The sequence below is a fragment of the Poecilia mexicana genome, unplaced genomic scaffold (assembly GCF_051168715.1).
Source record: "Poecilia mexicana isolate PSO_F unplaced genomic scaffold, ASM5116871v1 scaffold_2, whole genome shotgun sequence".
Lineage (NCBI taxonomy): Eukaryota > Metazoa > Chordata > Actinopteri > Cyprinodontiformes > Poeciliidae > Poecilia > Poecilia mexicana.
In genome coordinates this window covers 36,602,597-36,625,721 of record NW_028263371.1, presented here as the reverse complement: position 1 = coordinate 36,625,721, position 23,125 = coordinate 36,602,597, and the positions used below count along the sequence as shown (strand labels likewise).

Genomic DNA, 23,125 nt, shown 5'->3' with positions numbered 1-23,125 from the left:
AGAGGTTTGTGAAAGGGATCGCGGTAGAGAATCCATATAAGATCTGTCAAAATGAGCTAGCCTCGTGTCTTTTCTGCCAGTGCAGCCAATCAGATCAATTTGCCTCTTGTGATGTCACTGATTCAAATACACACAACAACGCAGGGTTAACTATCTTGCTCTTTATATTCTGTAAAAATCGCACAGTGAAAATTTAGTCGTCGTTGCTGGGCTCGGTTCATATCATCAGCGTGCATTTGTTGGCGATAAGAAGTTGCTATCCAGTGGTTTCCTTAAGAAATCTGCATCTAAAACCCAAATCTGGACTGGATCAATTTACACTTCACAGTTGTTCTAAAAAAACAAACAAAAACAAACAAACCAACCACACAGACTGCGGTCGGGCACCATTAAAACAAAGTAGAGGAACGACATGAGCTGCATCAATTTATAAGACCTGCCAACACCGGCGATGTGCCAAGAACTCTCAAATTAGACGAGGAACATCCAAAAACTCACACATTCCCCTATTTTCTTTACAACGTGCAGAGAACAAGTGGGAAAGTGAGAAAGTTTTAACACAGGTGACCAGATCGGGAGAGATGGGGTGGGGTGGCACATGAAAAAAAAACACAACAATGCTCTCGATGAATGTCGCAACTCACTTAAACGGATATTGGCCTTAAATTCGTATTTACATGCGACGATATACGCAGAAGAATCCCCCTTGGCCCCCCTGGTGGCGCCGCTGGAATAAGAATGATCGGCAGCTCCGCACAAAGACGGAGGAATAACCTCCCCGATGCCGGAGAGAGAGAGAGAGAGAGAGAGAGAGAGAGAGCGAAGCTGGCGAGCATCCGTCTCCGTATAACGATCCCTCATGCTGCCTGCGCTCATTCGCGTGTGCCTGTGCGCGTGCGTGCCTGTGTGTGTGTGTGTGTGTGTGTGTGTGTGTGTGTGTATGTGTGTGTCACACTTCGCCTCGCGGAGAATTAATGAGATGTGAGAGCGGTGCGAGGCGAGAGGAGGGGAGGCGGCGGTGTGTTTGTGTGTGAGCGAGTGCACATGTGAGGAGGAGGAGAAGAGGGAGGGAGGAAGGGGAAGGGGGGTGCCAACGACAATCTGAGTCACAAAGAGAGGAAGAGAAAGAGAGCGCCGAGAGGAAAGGAAGGGGGGAGGGAGAGAGGGAGACGGTGGAAACCTGAGAGAGAGGAGAGTAGCAGGCGAGGAGAGTAATAAGATGGAGCATGTGAGGAAGAAAATGTGAGTAAAGGTGAGATGAGAGAAAAAAAGCAAATGAAAAAAGAAGCTAGAAAGAGGTAGTATAGGAGATGTGTGAGAGAGGAAGGATTCGCAAAAAAAAAAAAAAAATGCCAGAGTAGCGTCTGCCAGAGTCGCAGAAAGGAACAGTCGGGGAAGAAAATGAGTTCAATTTAAGAAAAGAGGGCCGAGATTCGGGGGAGATGAAGTGTAAGAGCGTAAAACGTGGAAGAAGAAAAAAAAGAGAGCGAGAGAGATAAGGAGGGAGGATGAGCCAAGTGAAGCGTGTTACCTCGTATCCGAGCCGCGCCGCTCTCTGAAGCAGAGTCTCGCCGGCATTCTTGTTGACGATCAGCCGCCGGGCCTCCGGCGGGATGGGGCGCACGGCGGAGGGCTCCAGAGGGGGGGTCCTGTGCAGCCCCGGCGACACCTCCGGCGGAGCTCTGACGTTCGCCTGGGGCAGCAGGGCGGGCGGGCAGAGAGCGGCGGGGGAGCAGGGCTTCAGCGGAGAGCAGGGATAGTGATTAGGAGAGGCGGCTCTCTTCCTCGGAGCGCTGCGCTGCTCGGCCGGCTGACGCGAGACGAGAAGAGGGAAAGTGTGAGGGACACTCAAGGGCACGCGGATGAAACCACAGAAATGTAAAGAGAATTATGCATACGTGTGCATAAATACATAAAAAAATAGCCACAGCATGACACTTTTATTTAAAAAAAACAAACAAAAAAACTACAGGTTTTGTAGCCCCAACCTCTGAAGCTTTCAAGACTTTTCTAAATTGCGTTTGGAGGTTACACCGTCCATTAATGAGAAAGAGAGGGGGGGGAAAAAAGACATCTTTCACAGCGACCGTTCACACCCTGAACGCTAAAGGCCGCCATGCCCCTTTCCTTTAATCGCAGAGCCCTCACAGAGCAGTGGGAGCTGCCTGCCCGTTCTTGTGTGAGTGCGTGCGAGCGGCGCGTCGCCCTCTCAGTGGAATTCCATGTCGGAGCAGCTGTCAGCCTGAGGAGGAGCAGGGGGGACGGAAGCAGCACAGGCGGAAAAAAAAGAGCCTAGACTCCTCTTTTTTTCCCTCGATTTTCCCCTCTGCTCCCTCCTTCTCCTCCTCCTCGTCTTCCTCCTCCTTATGAGCGTCATGTGCTCCACCATGGCTGCCACATTCCTCACGCTCACTCAGGACGCAGCGAGATGCATAATTGCTCCGGGGTTTTGTTGTCAGGAATGCTCACCAACACGCAGGACACTCACATCGCTGGCTCACACGCAAAAAGAACCAAAAAAACACACACACACACACACACAAAAAAAAATAGCCCCGATGACACACGCTCGATAATTAAGGCCAGAGAGAAGCACTTGCGCACACGCGCGCACACGCGCACACACACACACACACACACACACACACACACACACACACACACACACACACACACACAAACACAAGCGAGCGAGCGGGGCCTCCTCAGGGAGTCGCAAAGGGCACGGGGAGGTCAAAGCTCCAGCAGCCCTCTAAACATTGTAAACATACTTCCTTCCTCTGTCCCTCCCTCCCTTCCCCAGCTGCATAATGAGAGGCGCCGACAGGCATACAGAAACACACTCCGCTGCTGCAAAACATCCAGACGGCCGCATCGCAGCCCGACTCCCCCTATCAGCGCTCACCTTGTCGTCCTCGGCTGATCCCAGATCAGGCGCCGAGCGCTGGCCGGGGCTGGTGGGCGCGGCCTCTTTCCTCTTCTCCCGCTCCCTCTCTCTGTCTCTGTCTCGCTGGCCCGTGTGCTTGGTCTTGCACGGCCGCTTGCCCTTGGGTTTGTCCGTGTCACTATGGCGACGGGGTTTGAGGGGAGGGACGCCTCCCACGCAGAGCTCCGGGGCCGGCGATGGGGGCCCCCTCTTCGGCTCCTTAAGGCCGCGGTCACCTGAGAAGAGGCTCGGCTGGAGTGGCCTGTCCTTCGGCTGGCTGGGGGGAAGGGCGGGAGCAGCTACTCCTGGAACGGGAGCAGAGGGAGAACAGGGAGTAAGAGCTGGTAGAGGAGGAGGAGGACAGAAAGGTACTGCAAGGCCGTCTCCGACACGCTGCTGGTTTATTAATGAGCACTGTGAGCTGTCTGGGAGCACACGAGTCTACCCAGCCAAGAAAAAAAATATACCAATTACAAAAAAAAAGAACACAGAAAGAAATTATTCACATCCTTTTCATTTTTACTTTAATGACGTTACAACAAACTTAAATGTACTTCATAAGGATTTTCCATGACGAACCGACACAAAGCAGTAGTCGGTGTTCTGCAAGTCCCTTTTGCAGTAAAACAGTTTCTTGGTGGAGATTTCTCTAACAACTTTCAACATCTAGCCACTGACATTTTTGTCCCTTCTCCGTCGTAAAATACAGCGAGATGAAGAAAATCTGGAGATCAATTCAAGTTAAGCTGCAAATTTGCAGTTGAATTTAACTCACGAGGCTGTGCTTTGACCCAAACCAGGGGTGTCAAAACGTTTTGGAGTGGGCGTCAAAAATCACTAAGTTGAACCACTCAGAAGCCGTGTTTTCTCAAATCAAAAATGCTACACTTAGTTGTAATTTTTTTGTGTGTGTGTGATGTAAACATGCAATATTTTCATGAGACAAAGTTACAAAAAAAGAACAAATTATTACTGCAGGTCCTAAAAAAACGGTCTCGGATGTTTTCCTTAATGACAGAAAGATGTGCAAGTTTTCTAACTTTTTCGGTTGAATGCTTTCCGTTTTACTGATTTAGGAAACGGAAACAGACATTAAAAGCTCCTTCTAAAGTCCTTTCTGTTTTTAGCAGAGTTTAATGACTGGGCGTTCATGTCTGTTGGGTAAAAAGTTGCTGGATGTTTGTGGCCTGACTTCAATGATATTAAAATCAAAGTAAAAAAAACAAAAAAAAACATGGCTAATAAAGAAAAAGAAATACTGTGTTGTACCAAACATTTCCCCCACAGCATGACACTGCCACCACTATGTTTCACATTGGTTTTACCACTTTGTACAAGCTACTTTGTGTTGCTGTATCACGGAAAATCAAAACTTAGTCCCAGTGAAATCACAAAGCAACATAAGCACCTATTTCCTGCAGCAAGGACACGTCTGGCTATTCAACAAACTTTGCAAGTGCGAACACAAAAATTCAAAAGCCTTGAAACATTTTAATCAGAAAGACAAACTATTATCAGTGTCTGCAGTCTGCGGTCTGATTCATGCCGCCGCGCAGCTTTTATTCGGCAAGTTTTAAATTCCACCAAATCCTTCATTTGTAGATAAAGTTTGAGAAAAGCTCACATGGAGAAATTCTTTGCATCTCATCCACGCTAGAAGAAAAAAAAACTTGTGTAGTCAGATCATTAATGACAGTTTAAATAGTTTAACAGTGTTGGGTTTCTTATGGTAAAGAAATGCACACCCACACGCTTGGCGTTAAACCCATTTGTTGCCAGGGAGACGATATCTAAAAATGTTCAACAAAAATGACATGTCAGCGGCCAATCAAGGCTTACGGGCTGTTTTTGTGTTAAGCTTTTTTTGAATAAGGGAAAACCCTCCGTTTTCATCAGAACAGCCATCCCCTTCAACAGCACGCACCAATAAATCCCCCATTCAGTGCTCCTTGTGACTGGTCTCGAGAGGAAAAAGAAAAAAAAATCACTGATCACACATTAGTCACAGCGCACCTGCGCATCTCCGCCGACCACTTCCTCCCTTTCATCCTCCTCACGGAGCTTGACGCAGACCAGTTGAACATTTAATAAAAAGTGTGTGAAGTGTGTGGTGTGTGTGGGGGGGAGAGGGGGGGACGTGGCTTGTACGTTTCAGCCTGTGGTTCTGGCTGGCAGGAGGAAGAGTCCCCCAAGCCGTTTCCTCTGCCCCACCGCTCCCCCCCCCCCCCTCGCCTCTCTGACTGCTCTCGGGAAATCCCCTAAAGACAGCCTGCTCAACAAGAAAGTGAAACGTGAGCCAAAGATAGATTTCCGTTACCCTAGCTGAACTCGGAGAATAAAAGGCGGCGGTTAGCGCGTCTGGTGGTTCGCTCTTACCATTAGGTAGCTTCTCGCAGCCCCACTTCCTGTTGATGTCGTTCCTCTGCGCCGCGGCCCGGTCCTCGGGCTCTGCCGCCCGGATCTTGCGCTCCCGCTGAGTTTGCGCCGGGTTTCCCGGCCGAGGCAGGGGCCAGGGCCTCTCCTGCTTGAACTGGGAGCCGTCGGGTGACGCGGCGCCCGCCGCGGGCTTGCTGAGTCGCAGCCCCTTGAGCTCAATGCGGACTTTGAGCTTTCGCACCTCGTCATCGTCGTCATCTTCGTCGGGACTGGCCTGCTCGCACTCATCTGCCGACAAGTGAAACGCGCGTTGTTCAGTCTCGCGTTTCAGTGCCTGAACAGTGCTGCACGCGAGCTCGAGAGCGCCAAAAAACAGCATCAATGACAACGTCTGAGCCGCACGCTTAATATTCATGCAGGAAGGAAGGGAGGGAGGAAGGACGACTCCACAGTGGAGGAAAGAAATGAGGGAGAAACAAACCAATAAAGACCAAAGAAGCCGAGACTGGCTGCTCCAATCCGAAATACACAAGGGATGGGTGTTTGACTTGCCTGCCAGTGCCGAGGAGAGCAAGCACGATACTGCATGCCAGACGAAAAAGAAAAAAAAGGAAACCCAAACAGATGAGGCAAAAAAAATAGAGAGATGAAAAGAGAAGGGAAAAAAAGAGCAGCTTTGAAGAGGGCGGGTAAGCACAGCGGAGGAACAGCAGAGCTGAAAGAGAAGCGAGAAAGAATGGCTGTCCCTCTTCCTCGCTTCTCTTGCGCGGTCTGCGCTCAAAGGGAAGGATTAAACGCCCCTCGGAGCTGGCTGCCACACAGAGCGGAGCGCATGACAGTGAGTGGGAAGCGGAGGAGGCGGGTGGTGGTGCTGGGGTTAAAGACAGCATCCAGTGGTCTGTTTTTTTTTTTGTTGCTGTTGTTTGTTTGTTTTTTCCCCACCAACAAACATACAATGACTTTAAAAATGCAGAATAATAAAAAAGTTTTGGATTCCATTGTAAGATTTTACAAAGAACAAAACTTTTAGGTGGTGGTGGGGGGGGGATCCCCAGGTAACTCAGCTGTGTTTACTTGGGTGTCGATTGCATCACAAGAGGCACAGCAATCAAGCTGTTCAGATGGCATTTGTAAAAACTTTGACGGAGGGGGAACTTTTGAGACATTTTGACAAATTTATTTGACTTCCATCCCAAACTGCCCGGAAATTTTTTTCTCAAATTGCAAATTTTTTTACATTCACGGGGGACGGTCACATTCGCTTTAAATGTTTTGTTTACAAAAAAATTGGCAAGACAAAAAGTAAGCAGGCCAACCGCGATTGTTCAATATTTGACAGACAACAAGACTTTGATTAATTATACACATAGGCTCCAGATTTGGAAAAAAATAAAAATAAAAACTTAGACAGCTGTTTACTGAAACACAGAATTAGAAGATGCAAACCAGACAGGAACTTAACACAATGCTAACAAAGTGCATACACAAGTAGAGGGTGCAGGGTCGCTTTTTATAGAGAGAACATGCAAGTAAGCATTGGGAACCTAACTGACAACTTAAAAAAAAAAAAATTTATTAAATTGCTTTTGAGCACTCAGTCGCCCCTAAAGTCATGCTGCCCTGGGCAATGAGCCATATCGCCCATTTCAGAAACCACCGCTGATTTTGTGTTTCTTAAGGGTATTGACAAAGGATTCTCCACATGCTTATCGTTACTCTGTGCTCCTCTTGTGACTTCTTTAATTGAACTTGTGAGTCTGACACATTTCTTTATTTCACTGAAGAGCCCCGGAGACTGTGCCACCCTGGGCAGAGAGCCATATCATAAGGAAAACAAACAGAAAAAACTGACTATGACAAGTAGGTGACAGACTCTGCATCTAATGTGACTTTGATTGAATTTACAGAAAAGTCTGCCTGGTAGCTTCAAGGCAGGGTTGATTTATAGAAAATAATTATGAGTTGTTTTTTTTTTTTTTTTTCAAACGAACAGGAATAAACCCTGGAGTATCAAAGTTGCAGCAAAAGGAGATAAAAAGAGGTGGGAGGTGGAAGTGCGAGTGAAACGGCACGTTTGTGAAGTTCTCACCCGTAGAAAGCTTGGCTCTCTTCTCCCGCTCCCCGTCCTCCGAGTCGTCCTGCTCTTCCTTGATGAGCGGGCGTTTTCTGGCAGCTCCGAAGCCCAGGCCGACCTTTTCCTCCAGGAACTCCTTTGATGGCGTCAGAGTGGGAGGCATACACAGTCCCTCCTCAGACTCTCTCGTCGCCACTTTCCTGGCTCCGTCTTGAGCCAGGTGACCCGGGGACACGAGGTCCCTCGGCGCCACGCACCTCTGGAGAACCGGAACCCTGTTGTTGGCGTACAGCGGACGGACACCTGAACAGAGCCATAGCGGGATGGAAGAACGGGGTCAGAAGTGTGGGGGGGGGGGTGGGGGGGGGAAGAAAGAAAAGATGAAAGGGGACCCCAGGAATGCAGACAGACCACAAACCAGACAGACCGAGAGCGGGCAGGGGAAACCGACGGGTGGGGCGGGAAAATGTGAGGGATCGACGAGCGGGAGAGTGGCGGTTAAACACCAGCCAGCTTTTATTCTGCTTTAAAGACAGGCAGTAAAACTTTGATGGGGTAAAGACTTTTTAATCTGATGCGAGCGGAGCGGAGCAGAGCCAGCGGGGCCTGATGGTTCCTTGCACTTCCAGCACAGAGGAAAAGACATCCCCTCTCTCTCTCTTTCTCTCTCTCTCTCTGTCTGTCTTCCCCCACGGCATGACCGAGCCACGCCCTTCTCACACAGAGCGTGACTCTATCCCCCCACCCCACTCCACCCCACCTCCATTTCTCCTCGACTCCCTCTCTCCGTCTCCCTCTCCGTGCCATAATTAGGCTCACACGTCAGCCGCGGCCTTGCTCCAACACACAGCTGGGCTCCTGGCCAACGTAACTACCCTCCCTCACCTCTCCACCCCCGCCAGCTCCCTCCCCCCTCGCCTCCTCTTTCCGTTGCGCTCTCCCATCCGCTTTCACCCGCTAACTCCCCCCGCTTTCACTCACGCAATCTCTGCCCCTCCTTCTCCTCTCTTGCCCTCCTCTCTCTCTCTCTCTTTCTCTCTCTGCGCAGATAAGCACAAAAGGCTTCTTGAAAATAAAAACTCCCCCCTCGCCGTTTCCCTTCCGCACGCCCGGTTTATGCAGAGTTGCTGCGTGTTTTTGCAGGAGAGAATTTCTTTTCTTTTTTCTTTTTTTTTTAAGAGTGACCCCAGTTTTGCCTCAGCTTTTGCTGCAAGTGTGCACGCGTACCTATTGTTTGCATGAGTCCCTTTATGAGTGTGTCTTGTCCTCTTATAAATACATGTGAGTGTGCGCGCGCGCGCGTGTGTGTGTGTGTGTGTGTGTGTGTGTGTGTGTGTGTGTGTGTGTGTGTGTGTGTGTGCATTACTCACCCTCCCTCTCTGCCTGCCTGGTGGTGTGCTGGCAGTGCTCCAGCGCTCTCTCTCTGCGCTGGCCGTCTGCCAACTCTCGTCCTGCTGCCGCTACCGAGGCAGAAACGCACAAACCGCCGCCGCCGCCGCCCTCCTTCTCCTTCAGCTCCAGCTCGGAGAACCGCATCATTGCCCGCTGTGCGCACACAAACATACAACAAAACAAAAAAGGAAAAAAAAAAGGAGGAAAAGAAGCAGAGAAAACCCATGAAAACCACTCATCTGCCCACGTCACAAACACACACACCTCTCTAAGCCTCAATCTGGCCTCAACAGCTATAGAAGCAAATATTGCGTCAGCAATTACTTTGTCTTAATATGAAAGAAAATGCCAAAGAAATAAATTAAACCCACGTACGCACACAAACACACACAAAGACAAAAAAGGGGGGAAGACAGATAAATCACAAGCATGGCATCAAGACACAGGTTAGACTACTGCAGCCACTGTGAGTCCATGCGCTCTGGGCCTTAAAGTCCTGGCATCTCCCTTTCCTGAAACATAAACATGGCTTGGAAACATATACATCTAAGCCCTGAGGCAGAGAGAGGAGATGAGAGGGGGGTGGGGGGGAAGAGAGAGGAAAGAAGGGAGGCAAAAAGAAGGAGTGTGCAGCGGTACAGAGTACAAAAGGAGACAGAGCCTGTCAGAGACAGATGTGATAAGAAATGTAAAGAACTGACCTCCCAGTTAGCTGCAGGTTGGCTTATATTACTCTCCTCTCGTGATAAGACTTCCATCTAAGCAATTAGAATGGGGGGCTCAATATATCTGTCCAGCATTTCATCTTTTTTTTAATTTTATTCTTAAATGAATTTGTTTCTCCACATAATTCTTCACACATAAATAAGCAGCCACAGTCCCACATAATGACACAAAGTAAAGTGACTCAACAGGTCAATCAAATGTGCATCAAAGCCATCAGGTCATTTCTGAAGCAAACTGGTAACAAATTAGAGAGAGAGAGAGAAAAAAAAATAGAGATGCACCAATCGGACTTTTCTAAGCCCGTACCGATTTTCAGGTTTCCTGAAGGTCTGACCTGCTGAAGAAGAACACTGCAACCCCTTTGTCAAGGCACCGGTCTTAGATTCAAGTGCAAATTTAAAGTGCCTCGCAAAAGGAGTGCTACCCCATTGTGTCACATTATTAAGTTCTCTAATTTGATTTAGGTCTGGACCATTGCAAACACACAAACATGCTCCGATATCTCATAGTTCTGGCCGTACGTTCAGGGTCATCGTTTCACTGGAAGATTAACCTCAAACAGATTTTCGTCCAGTAATTAGTTCCATCCATCCTCCCATTAACTCTAACCAGTTTTCCAGTGCCAGTCAGAAACAGCCTCCTACACCATGATGCTGCTGCCATCATATTTCACCACAAGGATGACGAGTTCAGGGTTAGTTTGCTCTAATCGAGTTTTGCCCGTCATCTGACCAGAGCACCTTCCTCAACACGTTAAACCGAAAATTGATGTAAAACCCAGGAAGATGCAGATCAGTTTATAGTTGTAGCCGTTAAAAAATCATAAAAAAGTTTAAGAGTTTGGGATGCTCTGATGGCAAATTAGTGCCATCAATTTGATTTGTGCTAAGCCTGAAAAAGCGCATCAAAGTGACCAATTGATTGGTGCATCTCTAGATAGAATATTGCCACATTTGGGAACACAAAAATCAGTTTTGCCCTCACTTTGTTTTCACATTCCCAGAAATGCAAAGTCTGATAGCTTTGTTGCAGTTGTGAATTAAAAAGCATGACACAGACAAAACCACGTTTTCTCGAATGCATTCGTGACATAGACAGACATGAGCAACCTATTGCGATATCTGCCTCAGAGCCAGTGGATAATAACAAAAAAAAAAATCTTTGTGTTTCTGAGCACATGAAACCCCAGAGACAACTGCTTGCAACATGAAACTTAATCTGTGCGCCTAGATGATAGAGGATGAGAGTAGTTGCAATTTTACTTTTATAGAGGTCATATGATGCGTGTTAGGAGACTAGGCATGTCAACCAGTGGGGTGAGGAGGATTATGACCTTGGAGAGACCAGGCAGGGCAGCTCAGGCCAACGAGAAGGTGGGATTAGGGGGGAGGGCTGTGATTGGCAGACAGGGGGCATGCAGACAGCTTTAGAGCAGTGGTTCTCAAGCTTTTTATTTTAAGTACCACTTCAGTAAATATGAAGTTTTCCCAATTATCATGATACCGATGGGCATTTTTAAACTGCATTCCAATCGACATTTCATTTTTGCTCAGAAGTTCTAACATCCCAATTTGTAGTTAGACAAATACATAGAAAAGTCCCTAGACATGGTGAAAGTCAAGTTTCTCACCTACCCAAACTGCTCATTTTAATAAGGCCGTCCGGCATACAGACCTTTGTTTATTTGTACTTTTGAGTATTTGTAGCTCTTTCTCACGATCTGTACTGTTTCTTTTTTTTTTTTTTTGGTGAGCATATTGCTACAATATTTGAAAGAGCAAAATCGCTGCTCCTGTACTACTAATATCAGTTATCCTGATCACTGGCAAATCAATTAGTAAATCATCAAAGGTTCCAGGTTTTGACTTCAGAGGTAAATGAAACTGTATAAGAAGCCGGTTTGTTCATATTTACTAAACTTACTATTTACTATTAAATGAATACTAATATAATTTTTTTTTATCTGAGAACCATCAAATGCAGCTCTGTGATTTCCACTTAGGCTACAGTTTGAGAACCACGGCTTTAAACGAGCCTCAAAAATGGCAGCTGTTGGTTGTTAAGCATCCTGCAAGGACCCTATGTCTCCTAAACTTGGGGTTAAGCACAGCCAAAGGCGATGTGATCTTTGAGGTTGTCACGGTCATGCTCTGAATCCACTGTCTAGAGCACAGTCAGCACTACATGCTTTAGCCTGAAGGCAGTCACACAAGGAGAGGCACGTACGGAGTCACAAACACACACAGAGTAACCTTTACGATGGCTGCTCGGTAATCAACATACAAAAATGGCGGTCCTGTTTAAACTTTGAACCGACAATCCCTGAAAGAGTGCCTGAAATCAAGCCAATGATAAACTAAAGGGAAGATCAAACCAATGGCCAAGACAGTAGCATGACTATTTATTCTCTACAGGGCCGTAAATGCAAAGTTTGCAAAGTTCATGCAAGGTTTGCTCAACAGGCAAAGGGAGTAAAGGCAGTGGCCCGTGGATGTTTATTCTCTGTGGTTACACATTTAAGTCTGAAATGTCTGGTCATGACATGACAACAACCCAATACAATATGTGGTGTAAAGATAAACTTGTGGACTTACCTGCAATGCTCTCTGCTCGCGGCTCAGTTTGCTAGAGTCAGCATACAGCTCTGTGGTGACGCATTTAAAGCGGTCGCCAACGTAGCCAGAGGAGTTTGCGATCCGTTTGGCCAAGCTGGACCTACGAGAGTTTTTAGATGAAGCCTGGGTACCTTCGTCCTCCTCCTCTTCATCATCTCCCTCTGCTTGGGACTCCCCAAGATCAACAATATTGTCCTCTTTTTCAGCCTCCCTCTCGCACTCCTTTACTGCATTTGTATTGTGCTGTGCAAGAGGAGCGCAGCTGCCCCCATCTTTTTTGTCCTTACCAGAGCTACGCTCCCCCGAGGTGCGGGCACAGCGTAAAGTGCTCTGATCTTGATCCCCAGGGTCTGGGCTGGGGCTACTTTCCTCTGTGCTCTCTTCTGCGTCGGAGAGCTCTGGTCTAGTCTGGGATGTCCTTGATACCTCGACAAGGCAGGGTGTTTCCTGGGGAATCTTTCCTTTCCCAAATAAAGTTTCTTGTTGCCCATCAGTGTTGTTCACCTTCAGGTTGGGGGTCTGTCCAGAGTGGCTTAGATGTGCTTGGTGTTTAGTCTCACTGTCAGTGTTTGTCAGGTTTTGACTGCTATGACATTCATTTTGGTTCCCCTTGTTGCTAGTCTCAGCAGAAGGCTGTTTGTAGACTGCTGGGGTAGACTCGATATCTGTGTCTGAGTGTACAAGGTCAATGCAGACAATCTTTTCTCTGGACGCCGCAGATGAGTGGAGGTTTTTGCTTTGACTGCCACCCTGTCCTTGCACGCCTACCTCCCTATCATGCTTCATTTGGTTGCCTTCGCCTGTCTCTTTCCCAGCACTGTGATCTCTGTGGCTCCCGCCTTCTTCGACAGTTCCCCGTGGTCTGTCCTGTCCCCGGGGTTTTAGTGTTGCATCTGCCCTGTCTGTCAGCTTGCTGTCAGAGAGTGTCTGCATCAGCGGATGGGCCATCTCCTGTGAGTTATAAGTGAGGTATTCTGTGCCCGGACCAGCTGGGAGATTTGGGTAGGTTAAAGGGTGTTTTCCAGCCAAGTGGGCTGAGTAAAGGCCGTTGTTGCCAAGCAGAACGGGGTTAGGGTACACCGGGCCTTTCCCTGAAATTGGGACGGAGTGTAGCGCCAAGCCATCAGGGATGGGGTACTGCAGATATCTGTTAGCATAAGCCAAGCTGTGGTTCAAATAAGCTTCACTTTGAGAAAGAAAAAGGTGGGGAGGAGGGTGACCATTCTCCAAACATGGCCTCTTGTATGATGACAGGTCTGGAGTTGGTTCACTTCTCTTATTCATCTGGGCGGACTTCTCTGTTCCCTCTCTGTGATGCGCTGACTGGCTGGGGCTGTGCTTCACCCATTCACCGTTAGGTTTCGGGGAAAGAGCCCTGGAGCTGACCAAAGAGCAGCCAGAATGTTGAGAGGAGGGAACACTGAGGTTGGGCTCTCCAATCCTTGGACAGGACGAGCTTCGCTGCTGAGGGAGAACCCTCTCTAGGCCCTTGTTCTTGATGACAGAGGGCGAGGCGCCTTTGGCTTGTGAAAGGCCCAGGTCTGCATTTGACCTCGGAGAGGGTGGCAAACCTGACGTGTGCTGTGCATGTGAGGGAGATGGGCTTGGTACAACCCACGATGAGTGTAAAGTGCTGATCATTTCTGGTCTCTCTGAGACCTTTGAAGAAGTGCTGCAGACCACAGAATGAGGATGGGAGGAAGGGGAGAGGGATACATTTTCATTTAGAAGCTCTCGACCGGAGGGAAGTCCATAACGGGTGCCAGATGACACAGAGTCCATCTTAACTGAGAAACCATTGGCAGGCAGCCCATACTCAATCATTCTTCCTGACAAATCCAGAGGCTTCTCTGCAGAGTCTTTGGTTGGTTGAGATTGGTTAGCTGGCCTCTCAAAATTGACTAATGAAGGGGACCTGCTGCGTACTTTTTCCACTCCTGCACCTCTGTTCTCAGAGGCCCCGTCTCGTGACCTGGGTTTATGGGGGCTGGGTCTGCCAGAGGAGGCCTGCTCTGATGCCATGCTGCTAATAGAAAAAGGGTGAGCAATGGACTGCGTAGAGGCAGAGGATGCAGATATTGAAGCCGCAGAAGAGGCGGATGGTTGTCCTATTCTGGCAACTGGTCTTTGCAAATCCAGTGCTTTGTCAAGGAGAGCAGGCAGAGGGGGAGGCTGGGGGAGGCGGGAGGACATGTGGGAAGAATCAGCAGGCAGACTATTATTCCCGACAGTGGTGCCACTGGTGCTGGTACTACTGGTGCTATTGTTGGTTGTGCCCTTCCTGGACGGAGGTCTGCTTGGTCTGCTGCTCCTGCTTGGAGAACGGTCTCGTTCCATGGCTGCCTGATGGTGCTGAGGATGAGGAGAGGGTTGATGAAGCTGCTGTGAAAACGGAGATGTAACACCGAGCCCTTTGTCTTGGCAGTGTACCAGCGAAGGGGTCACTGTGACCGCAGGAATCCTCATGGGAGGGGCCACCAGAGGAGAAGAAATGGGAGATGGAGGGTAGGGAGGGATATAGTAGAGCCTCTCAGCAGCAGAAACAGCTGCAGCAGATGTAACATTGGCCCCCTGGGCTGCACACAAGGGTGGGTAGGCCAGGTGCTGGGGAAGGTAGGGGCTGGGCTGGGTGAGCAGGGAGGCTTTGTATATGTTCAAAGCAGCATACTTGGATGTGTCCATAAAGGGATACATGCCTGCTTCCGGGTATGGGCTCAGCAGAGGCATGCGGAGGTAGCTGCCACCTGCCCCAGCCAGCCCCAGCTCTGACACTTTTTCTCCGGGCCCTACTCGCCGTTCCAAGCCAAGGCCCTCAGCTCCAGCAACCAGCACAGGCTTGTGAAGGCTTGGGTGGGTGCCCTTGTAGAGGCTCTGGTAACCATTTGCAGGCTTACGACTGTCCAGAGGGCTGTCGGGTTTGTAAATTAGCTCTGGGAGACCATCCCTACTGTATGCGAGTGGGAGGGTGGGTGTCTCTCTGCTTTTCTCCGTTTGGAGGGTTCTGATCCCTGGGTATACGACCCCACCATGGAGACGGAGGCTGTCGTGTATCAGAGTGCTTCGGTCAAGCCCCATCGCAGCCAGGGGCGTCAACCTTGCATCCACCTGGAAAAAAGAAAGGGAAAAGAAATGCATTTAGTTGTGCTTAATCACTTACAGATACTATTTAATGACATGACATAAACATATGAAGTCAATGCAATGCTCTGCCGAAAAGCTCAAATGTTTTCCTGTGGCTGTATAGTAAACACCTCAGAGTGAAATAATGTGATTAAAAACACAAATAAGGAAGAAAAACAAGAAAAAATTGGGATGTCGGAAATGAACTCTGATGAGATTCTTTATGCCTTTTGTGGTGTCAACAAAGGCATGTGCTTGTTTCTATGAGGGCAGAATTTACATTATAACAAATAGAGGAACTAACTATGACAGGTTTTATAAATGACTTACTATTTTTAACATAAATCTGATTGATTTAATTAGGAAGTCTGGCTAGTACCTTTAAATATAAAAAAGGCTTAAAATATGACAGTTGATTTTTTTTTTTTTTTACATACGGTCCATTCAGACTTTAACCAACCAACCTTAACCACGTATTTTGTTCTCAAAGTGACAAATGACAACCACGGGAACTTGCCATATTTTGTGTGATGTCGTTTCCTCGTCTTAGTGCCAGGTTAGTTTGTGTCTCAGCATCGACATCACGAAACAGATGTTGCCCTGTGGAGATGAGCAAACAGTTAGCAGTCAGCGCCTTGGCTCTGCCACATGAACACACTGCCAACGCAATTCCATGACACCGCCACTTACATTTCACAAAATCTCAAACAGACAGTGTGTTGTTACTTGAGCTTCATTCCAAAAACAGTCAAACATGACGGGGTGAAAATGCAAAGCGGACAGCCACAATAGCTCTGCCCCCTCTCATCCATCAACACCCCTTCATCCTTATAGCGCCTCCTCACCCCACCCCAACCCCCCACCCACCTCCTCCCACCGGCCCCCAAGCGGGGCTTGCTAGCTGAGCCCTGTGGGGCCACGTCTATTCAGTCACGTCCCCTCACACACACACCGGTTCCTCTGTGCCCTCTTTGACCTGCTCTCTCGGCTGCCTCAGCCAGCAGAGCGAGGGAAGATTATGCATCGCAGAGCACTTCGGCGGGAGCCCATTTACCACCCGCCAACACAGAGCCTCAGATCAACAATACCCTCGCACCAGAACACGCATGGAGGTAGAGCGTGTAGGAGAAAAGAAGCCACATATAGAGGGGAATAAACTCAGGCTGAAACAGCAAAGCAAGAAAACAGGTGGAGATTTAAGTGAAAAGACTTTTGTTAAAAAAATAAATAAATAAAAATTGAAGGAAAAAAAAAAGAAACCCATCAAGGCACAAATAAATGTCCCTGAATCCTGAAGTGTTTGTATAAGTTTGAATTTCTTGTCAGACACTTCAGTGTATGAGTCTTATTATATGTTCTGAAATAAGTCCAGAGAAAATCGATTAGATATTTCTACATATTTCTGAAATAAGTTCCACAACTGGCTCCCCGAACCTGTGATTTCACTCACACAGTTTAGATTTGTACACACCGAAGAGGTTGCAGTGGACAGATTCCCTTTTCCTCATCTGTATTCGCATTGATGTGGTAATATAAACGAACACTTGCTAAAAGATGTCCTTGTACGTTGATTAAAAGATGACACGTCCTCATGGGAGAGCAAACCGGAGATCGGGGGTTGGGTCAGATCAGTGGCTGTTCTCTACTCAAACCTCAGTCCATTTTTACTCACTATGCCTCCAACATTTGTGCACTTTAGCAATGCACCAATCAAGCTTCCACTGGCCAATACTAACTTCCATGCTATTTGGGGCTCTGACCTGAAGGATCCGATTTTCACTTGAAGAACTATAAGAGATAAGAGATTGGGGAAATATGTTGAAGTTAGCTTCGAAACTAACCAAAATGACGCAATTCCAAGATGTTGCTGTTGGTTGATGCGTTAATAGAGTGAACTTTGTGGGAGGCCTTAGTTTCAATGGATTCAATAAATGGGAACAAAGAATAAGTTCAAAAGATTTCACCATTTTATCTGGCCTACTGGTCTGTGCACCTTTAATTAGATCTGTTAAGAAAAAAACAAGTATACATTTGTTCAGGTTAATCTCAGCAGCTAAATCTGTTGCCGCCCTGGGCAGTGAGCCATGCTTCCAACTTTAAAAAAAGAAGAAGAAAAAAGCCACCAGTGGAAAAGACAGCAATTAGTTACTCATAAATCTGCTAAGTGACAAAACCGCAGGATTACTGAACAGTTATGAGCCTTTAAGTGACATCTTCACACCCTCAGTGGTTCGCCAAATTTCTACAGGCTTCATCAAAACAGCAGCGAGGAGATCGGAAAGTACAGCTCGCCCTGAGCTAAAAGTCTGAACGCTACCTTCAGTATGTGGGTATTTCTGCAAGGCAGTCCGGTTGGAAGAGCCTGCACGGGAGCAAAGTGAGAGGCAGCAATTGCTTTAAATAGCAAGAGTGAGCCTTCCGCGGAGCTCTCCGGAGCTGAGAGCAGTAGAGAAGCTCGGCTCCTCGATCATCGCGGTGAAACGCCTCGCCGCCGCGCCGCTGGCACACCACTTTTTTTTTATTGCGGTGACCCGGAGCACATTAATCAGCCTGCCGAGAGAGAGAGAAAGAGAGAGAGAGAGAGAGAGAGAGAGAGAGAGAGAGAGACCCCTCCTTCTCCTCCTCCGCTTCTACATTCCCACCCCCTACTTCTCCTCACCCAGCAGCTCTGGTCGGTCCGTTCTGCTTCAACAACATCCGCATCTGACGGAACCGAAACGGAGCTGTGCGTGCGGGCGTGCGTGAGTTTTTCTGGCGCGGGATGAACGTGTGCGCGGGGCCACGTGTGCGTTTCGGCTCCGTTCCGAAAGCGCAGACGCTGTTGAGAATTCACCTCCCTCTCTCTCTCTCTCTCTCTCTCTCTCTCTCTCTCGTTTCCTGTGCTGCGTGCGTGAAGCGTCACATGCACACAATTTCTCTGTGTGTCTGAGTCTGGCAGGCAACGGCTCCTCATGCGCTGACAAGTCTGCGCAGAACACCAGGAATCATCAAAAAATCTAAACTAAACCTTAAGCCATTCACTTATTCTGTTCCTTCTGTCGTTTTAGACAAACTGTGATTTAAAATAATAATAATAATAATTAAAAGCACAGAACAATAAAAATATGAATTAAGAGGACGGAAAAACTTTCTGGTTTCATCTGTTTCCGACTGTAACTTTCTACGTCTCCTGATTTGAGAAATGATGATGAAACTTCTATAATGTGTAAATGTACATGGTTTCGAAATGGAAAGCTGTAGGCACGAGGGCTTTGGGTCAGTTTGTTCCTTTCGTACCAGACACTTACCGTGTCAAGCCTGTAAACTAACTGCGTTGCCGTGTAACCTTTGCATATCGGTCCTACTTCCAATTTTTACCTGTAAACAAACTTGGACCATAGCATTTCTATGAAATATTCATTTCAATTGAGTATTTCCTCGAACTCTTGACATAAATTATCATAAAAATGCTCAAACCTCGCGCATAATTCAATGTAACTGTATAACAGCTACTTAATAACCTGCCAGATGACTTTTATTACCCTCATCAAACTAAAATAACTAGTCCTCTTATTGGAGCCTATTATTTATTGGAGTCGTGGCGACATTTCTTACTTTGAACTAAAAAATTTACATAAGTCTCATATGATTAACTACAAAGAAAAATTAAGTAATCTTAAATAATGTCCTGTTTAACCCAAACTTTGAGTAAATAACAAATTTAACAGAGCATGCGCAAAACAAGTGTTTTTTTTAATTAATCACCAAGCTGAAATGTAAGCCTTTTTTTATTTAAAATGTCCAACTTATTTGTCGATAATTTGAGCAACACTGTTTTTGTAGGGAAATATTGACCCTCAAACATTCACGTCAATAATGTGGAGCCTGTGAAGGCAGCGAAAGAGAGGGAGCCGCGGGCCTGCAGAGGGTGTCAAATATCAAACGGGCCTGCAGCTAGAAGCCAGTGAGTCTGGTGGCTGAGGATTTTTCTGGGTCCAAATCCGAACATAATACCGCGCCACGAGGGGAGCGGACGGGGAGGAAGGAGAGACCTGAGATGAAGGGGTAGGGGGGGAGGAGAGGGGGGTGAAGAGGGAGGAAAAGGGAGCGCGTCGACGCCCATCCCTGCGAGCTAAGAATAGTTTGGGGCAACAAACAACTCCCGAGGGCCAACCAATCCGTCACTGCACGGCCGGCAGCAGCAGCAGCAGCGGGAGGAGGAGGCGGCGGTTTGAAGGAAGTAACAGCAGAGGGGGGCTGCAGCATTCACCAGCCTTTATGGACGTAATTAGGTTTGGATTTCTGCGCTGATTCTCGTTAAAAACGATAAGTCCAAAACTGACAGATTAAAAGAAAGAAAGAAAGAAAGAAAGAAAGAAAGAAAGAAAGAAAGAAAGAAAGAAAGAAAGAAAGAAAGAAAAAACACAATGCTTATTTTTCTTTGTCTCTTCCACCTGGTGACAGCGCCTTGAACTCTCAGTGACCCGCGGTGTGGAAACAAAAAACAAACACCGGGCTCCGCTTATCATCTCCTCCTGCATGGCTGAGGCCCTTTGTGTGTCCCCTGCGCAGCGCGCGCGCATGCAGCTCATGCATGCGATCCACAATTTAGAGCCTTATTTATCTTTATACTGGCGGATCTGATCGCCAAGTGGAATGCATAAGCGGAGTAAAATAAGCAGCAAACGAGCAGCGTTTGCCGTGTCCTGTTTTAAAGCTCGTTAGAATAACGGCAGACCGGGGAATGTAGGTCTAACTGCGCGCGCCCTCTCGCTCTTTGTCCTTGGAGCGCTGCCAGCAGGCTCTCTGAAGCGCAGAGCTCCGATCAGCTATGAAAAAAAAAAAAAAAAAAAAAAAAAAAAGCACTGTGACGCAGGATAATCTCCGCAGCGACGAGGGTGGGGTGAGGATAAACATGGATTAAACGCGAGCACGACCGCGCGCGCACACACACACGCGCGCGCCCAGACATACACACACACGAGAGAGAAAAGGGAAACTCGCGCACACCGCTGCAGGTGAACAAAACGGAAAGCGGTGGGAACAAATCTGAGAAAGAAAAAAAAAAAACAACAACAACGCGAGCGAGGAGCAAAAGTGCTGCCTGGCTGCAAACTACCCTCCGCCTCGGGCCACACTCACCAGCACCGACACCCAGCATCATAATGAGCAAAAAGCTCAGGCGCACAGAACGCCGGCACAATTTTAATTGTTATTGATTATCAGGCTGACGCGTGCCAAATGGTCCGACTGATCGTCACAATGAAGACCCTGTGAAAAGTTGACAAGCTGTTTCTCATTTTAGATGGGAGCTCAGAGGGGCCAAAAGTGGGGGCGGGGAAGGGGGGGCGGGCGGGGGGCTGGAGCGCGTCCACACTCACTCACACGCCCGCGCGCGCACCACGCACGGAGGGGGGCGGAGAAGCTGGATGGAGATGGCGGCTCTTCAGCTGTCACATTATTAGCGAGCGAGTTGTAAACAAGTGAGGGGGGCCGCTTGCATGCGTCCTCCCCGGAGCCCGCTACACAGCCGCATGCAAGTCGGTGCTCGGTTCAATCCATGCCCCTCGGCGTCACGGTCGACAACAACGGAGACATTGTGCGCACCCCCGTCGCACCGCCTCCACCCCTGGTGCTGTCACAGGGGCCCGGGTGGCGGCCACTGAACTGGCTCTATTCATCGCGGGCCAAATGGGGGACTAAATGGCTCTTTATGCCACCAAAGGACACGATTGTAACAGAGATGCGCATGCACAAGTCGTCCGGCATTTACCGGAGCTTGTTTGACGCTTTTTTCAGAAGCTGGCCTCGCTGTCATGATGTGCTATAGGAACAATACTAACCATATGACATCCGACATATATTAAACAAGGTGGCAGATGAATGCGTTCTAAACTAGAAGGGCCAATCTATTCTTCAGGAACCAGACTAGTTTTCTGGGTCCTTTTCAGTACAGGAAACGGTTATAAACGTCATTATCAGGGCAAAACACTCCTTGATGAAAACAACCAAATAGGAAGATAGTTGTCCCTTTAATTACCCCCCTCCCCTCCCCAACCTTTTCTGGAGAAGTTTTGTCACGGGAGGTGGCCAGACCTTTCTAATAGGGAGGGACATTTCCCCCAACGTTGTATCGCCAGTCATTACAGAAGTAATTTACATAAGTAGCTCGGTTGTTCAAAACGTGAACATCAAACAGCCGGGGTAAAATATCTTCATTCATAGCTCAGGGCAAATACATTCAAAAAGTACGACCTCTCTGACAGAGCTGTTTTCAAAGGTTTTCTACCCTGGTTATCTGATTTAGCCCTGGTTCCTGTAGCGGAAACAACAGGGCAAAAAAAAACAACCCTGCCCTATATTATGGAAAACGTTCCTGCGGTGGACACGCACCTTAAAAGGTTTGGGGTGATTAGGATCAGAAAGGGAGAACAGTTCAGGGTAGCTTTACTGTTGGTTGAAATAACAAATTAACCCCCCCCCCGCACACCGTATTTCTGATGCTCAAGCCAAACCCAGGTATACTTTATCAATTCCGAAGTGAACCCTATAGGTAGCCTATTGACTCGGTGGTATAAAAAAAAGGCCCCAGAACGGCAGGTCAAAAGCTTTGCAGCCAACATGAACCCCAGCCAAACGGCAGATAGCACATTCCTGCTTTGAAGGCTACGTGGTGCAATAAACTCCTCTGGCTACCTCCCCACTGCGCTGCCAAAAAAAAAAAAAAAAAAAAAAAAATCCGTGGGGTTTCGTCAGCGATGCCCGAGGCACCGAGGTCTAAAAACAAACCAGGAGCCTTGATCAAGACTGTGCCTGCACGGGCTTCAGAGGAGGGGAGGTATGCATGTCATCAGCGCTCTCCTGCCAAATCAATCTTCCGATAGGCCACAGCGAGGCCGGTGAAGCCGAGCGCAATCTTAGGGGGAGGTTTTAGGTTTTCTCTTTACAGCCTTTGTAGTCTCCTCACATCCAATCCCTGCAGCTGGCATTTCCCAACAACAACAACAAAATCTTCCTTCTGGTGCTTGGATTAAGAAGGGGAGAACTTAACATTTTGAAGGTCGACTTAAATTGACGGACTCGGACAGATTTGTTGGCAGTGGCGCCTTTGATAAACGTGTTGAAGTTGAAAATCCAACCTTTAATTCAAGCAGGTTCACTCATTTAAGAAGCAGCTGGCTTTTTAACAAAGGTGGCACAAAACAATCTCTTTAAATATAAGCTTAACCAAAATTTTGCATTGCACGTTTAATCTTTTGAGTTGAGTTTCTTCTAACTTCTTCTGATTAGTAATCAAGTAGCTTGTTGCTACTTTGGGGTATAAAGTAATGGCACTGCTTATGGGGCGCAGTAGCAAGAAGAGAGGTAGAAAACATCTCCAAAGCTCCAATGCTAGAGGATTGCTGGCATGTCCAGGGTCACCAAGTCTCCATAGGAACCATAAAACCTAATCCATCCACATAGACAGCAGTTTGAAGAGGCCTTTATTTTGTCCTACCATCACAAACGCAAACATTCAGTAAGCTGAGCTCAACTTTAACTGCAACCACGTGCTTTAGTAATGAGAGAAATAAGAACAAACAACAAACACTTTTGCACTTTATCAATGCATAAGAGAGGATCTATGATGCTGTGGGATTGCTTCTCTTCCAAAAGCCACTAAGAACCTTGTTGGAGTGCAAAGCACCAAGAACTCTGTGAAGCACCGGGACATTTACAAATACAAACCAGAAGGCCTCTGCTAGAAAAGTGAAAATAGGTTTCACTGGGTCACTGTGATCCTAAGAAGATAAAATGGGTCAGATTGTACAGAATCAGCCTTCCTCCATCTCCACCACAAACCCAAACCCTAAATCCTTTAGACCCTGTGAGGTGAGGTGCGGGTGTGTGTGTGTGGGGGGGGGGGGTGGTGCGGTT

The 23,125-nt window shown here is 47.8% G+C and overlaps 1 protein-coding gene across 1 annotated transcript in view; it reads right to left on the bottom strand.

Annotated features, from left to right (window-relative positions):
- The window catches only part of bcor (BCL6 corepressor), a 32,988-nt gene extending 15,288 nt beyond the window's left edge, over nucleotides 1–17,700 (bottom strand). The window contains 10 exon segments of the mRNA XM_088008252.1: nucleotides 1,532–1,810; nucleotides 2,906–3,231; nucleotides 5,303–5,590; nucleotides 7,392–7,679; nucleotides 8,747–8,921; nucleotides 9,470–9,526; nucleotides 12,089–15,214; nucleotides 15,747–15,815; nucleotides 15,817–15,829; nucleotides 17,645–17,700. Coding sequence (XP_087864378.1) covers nucleotides 1,532–1,810; nucleotides 2,906–3,231; nucleotides 5,303–5,590; nucleotides 7,392–7,679; nucleotides 8,747–8,921; nucleotides 9,470–9,526; nucleotides 12,089–15,214; nucleotides 15,747–15,815; nucleotides 15,817–15,829; nucleotides 17,645–17,700 — 4,677 coding nt within the window.
- Between the last annotated feature and the right edge of the window lie 5,425 nt (nucleotides 17,701–23,125).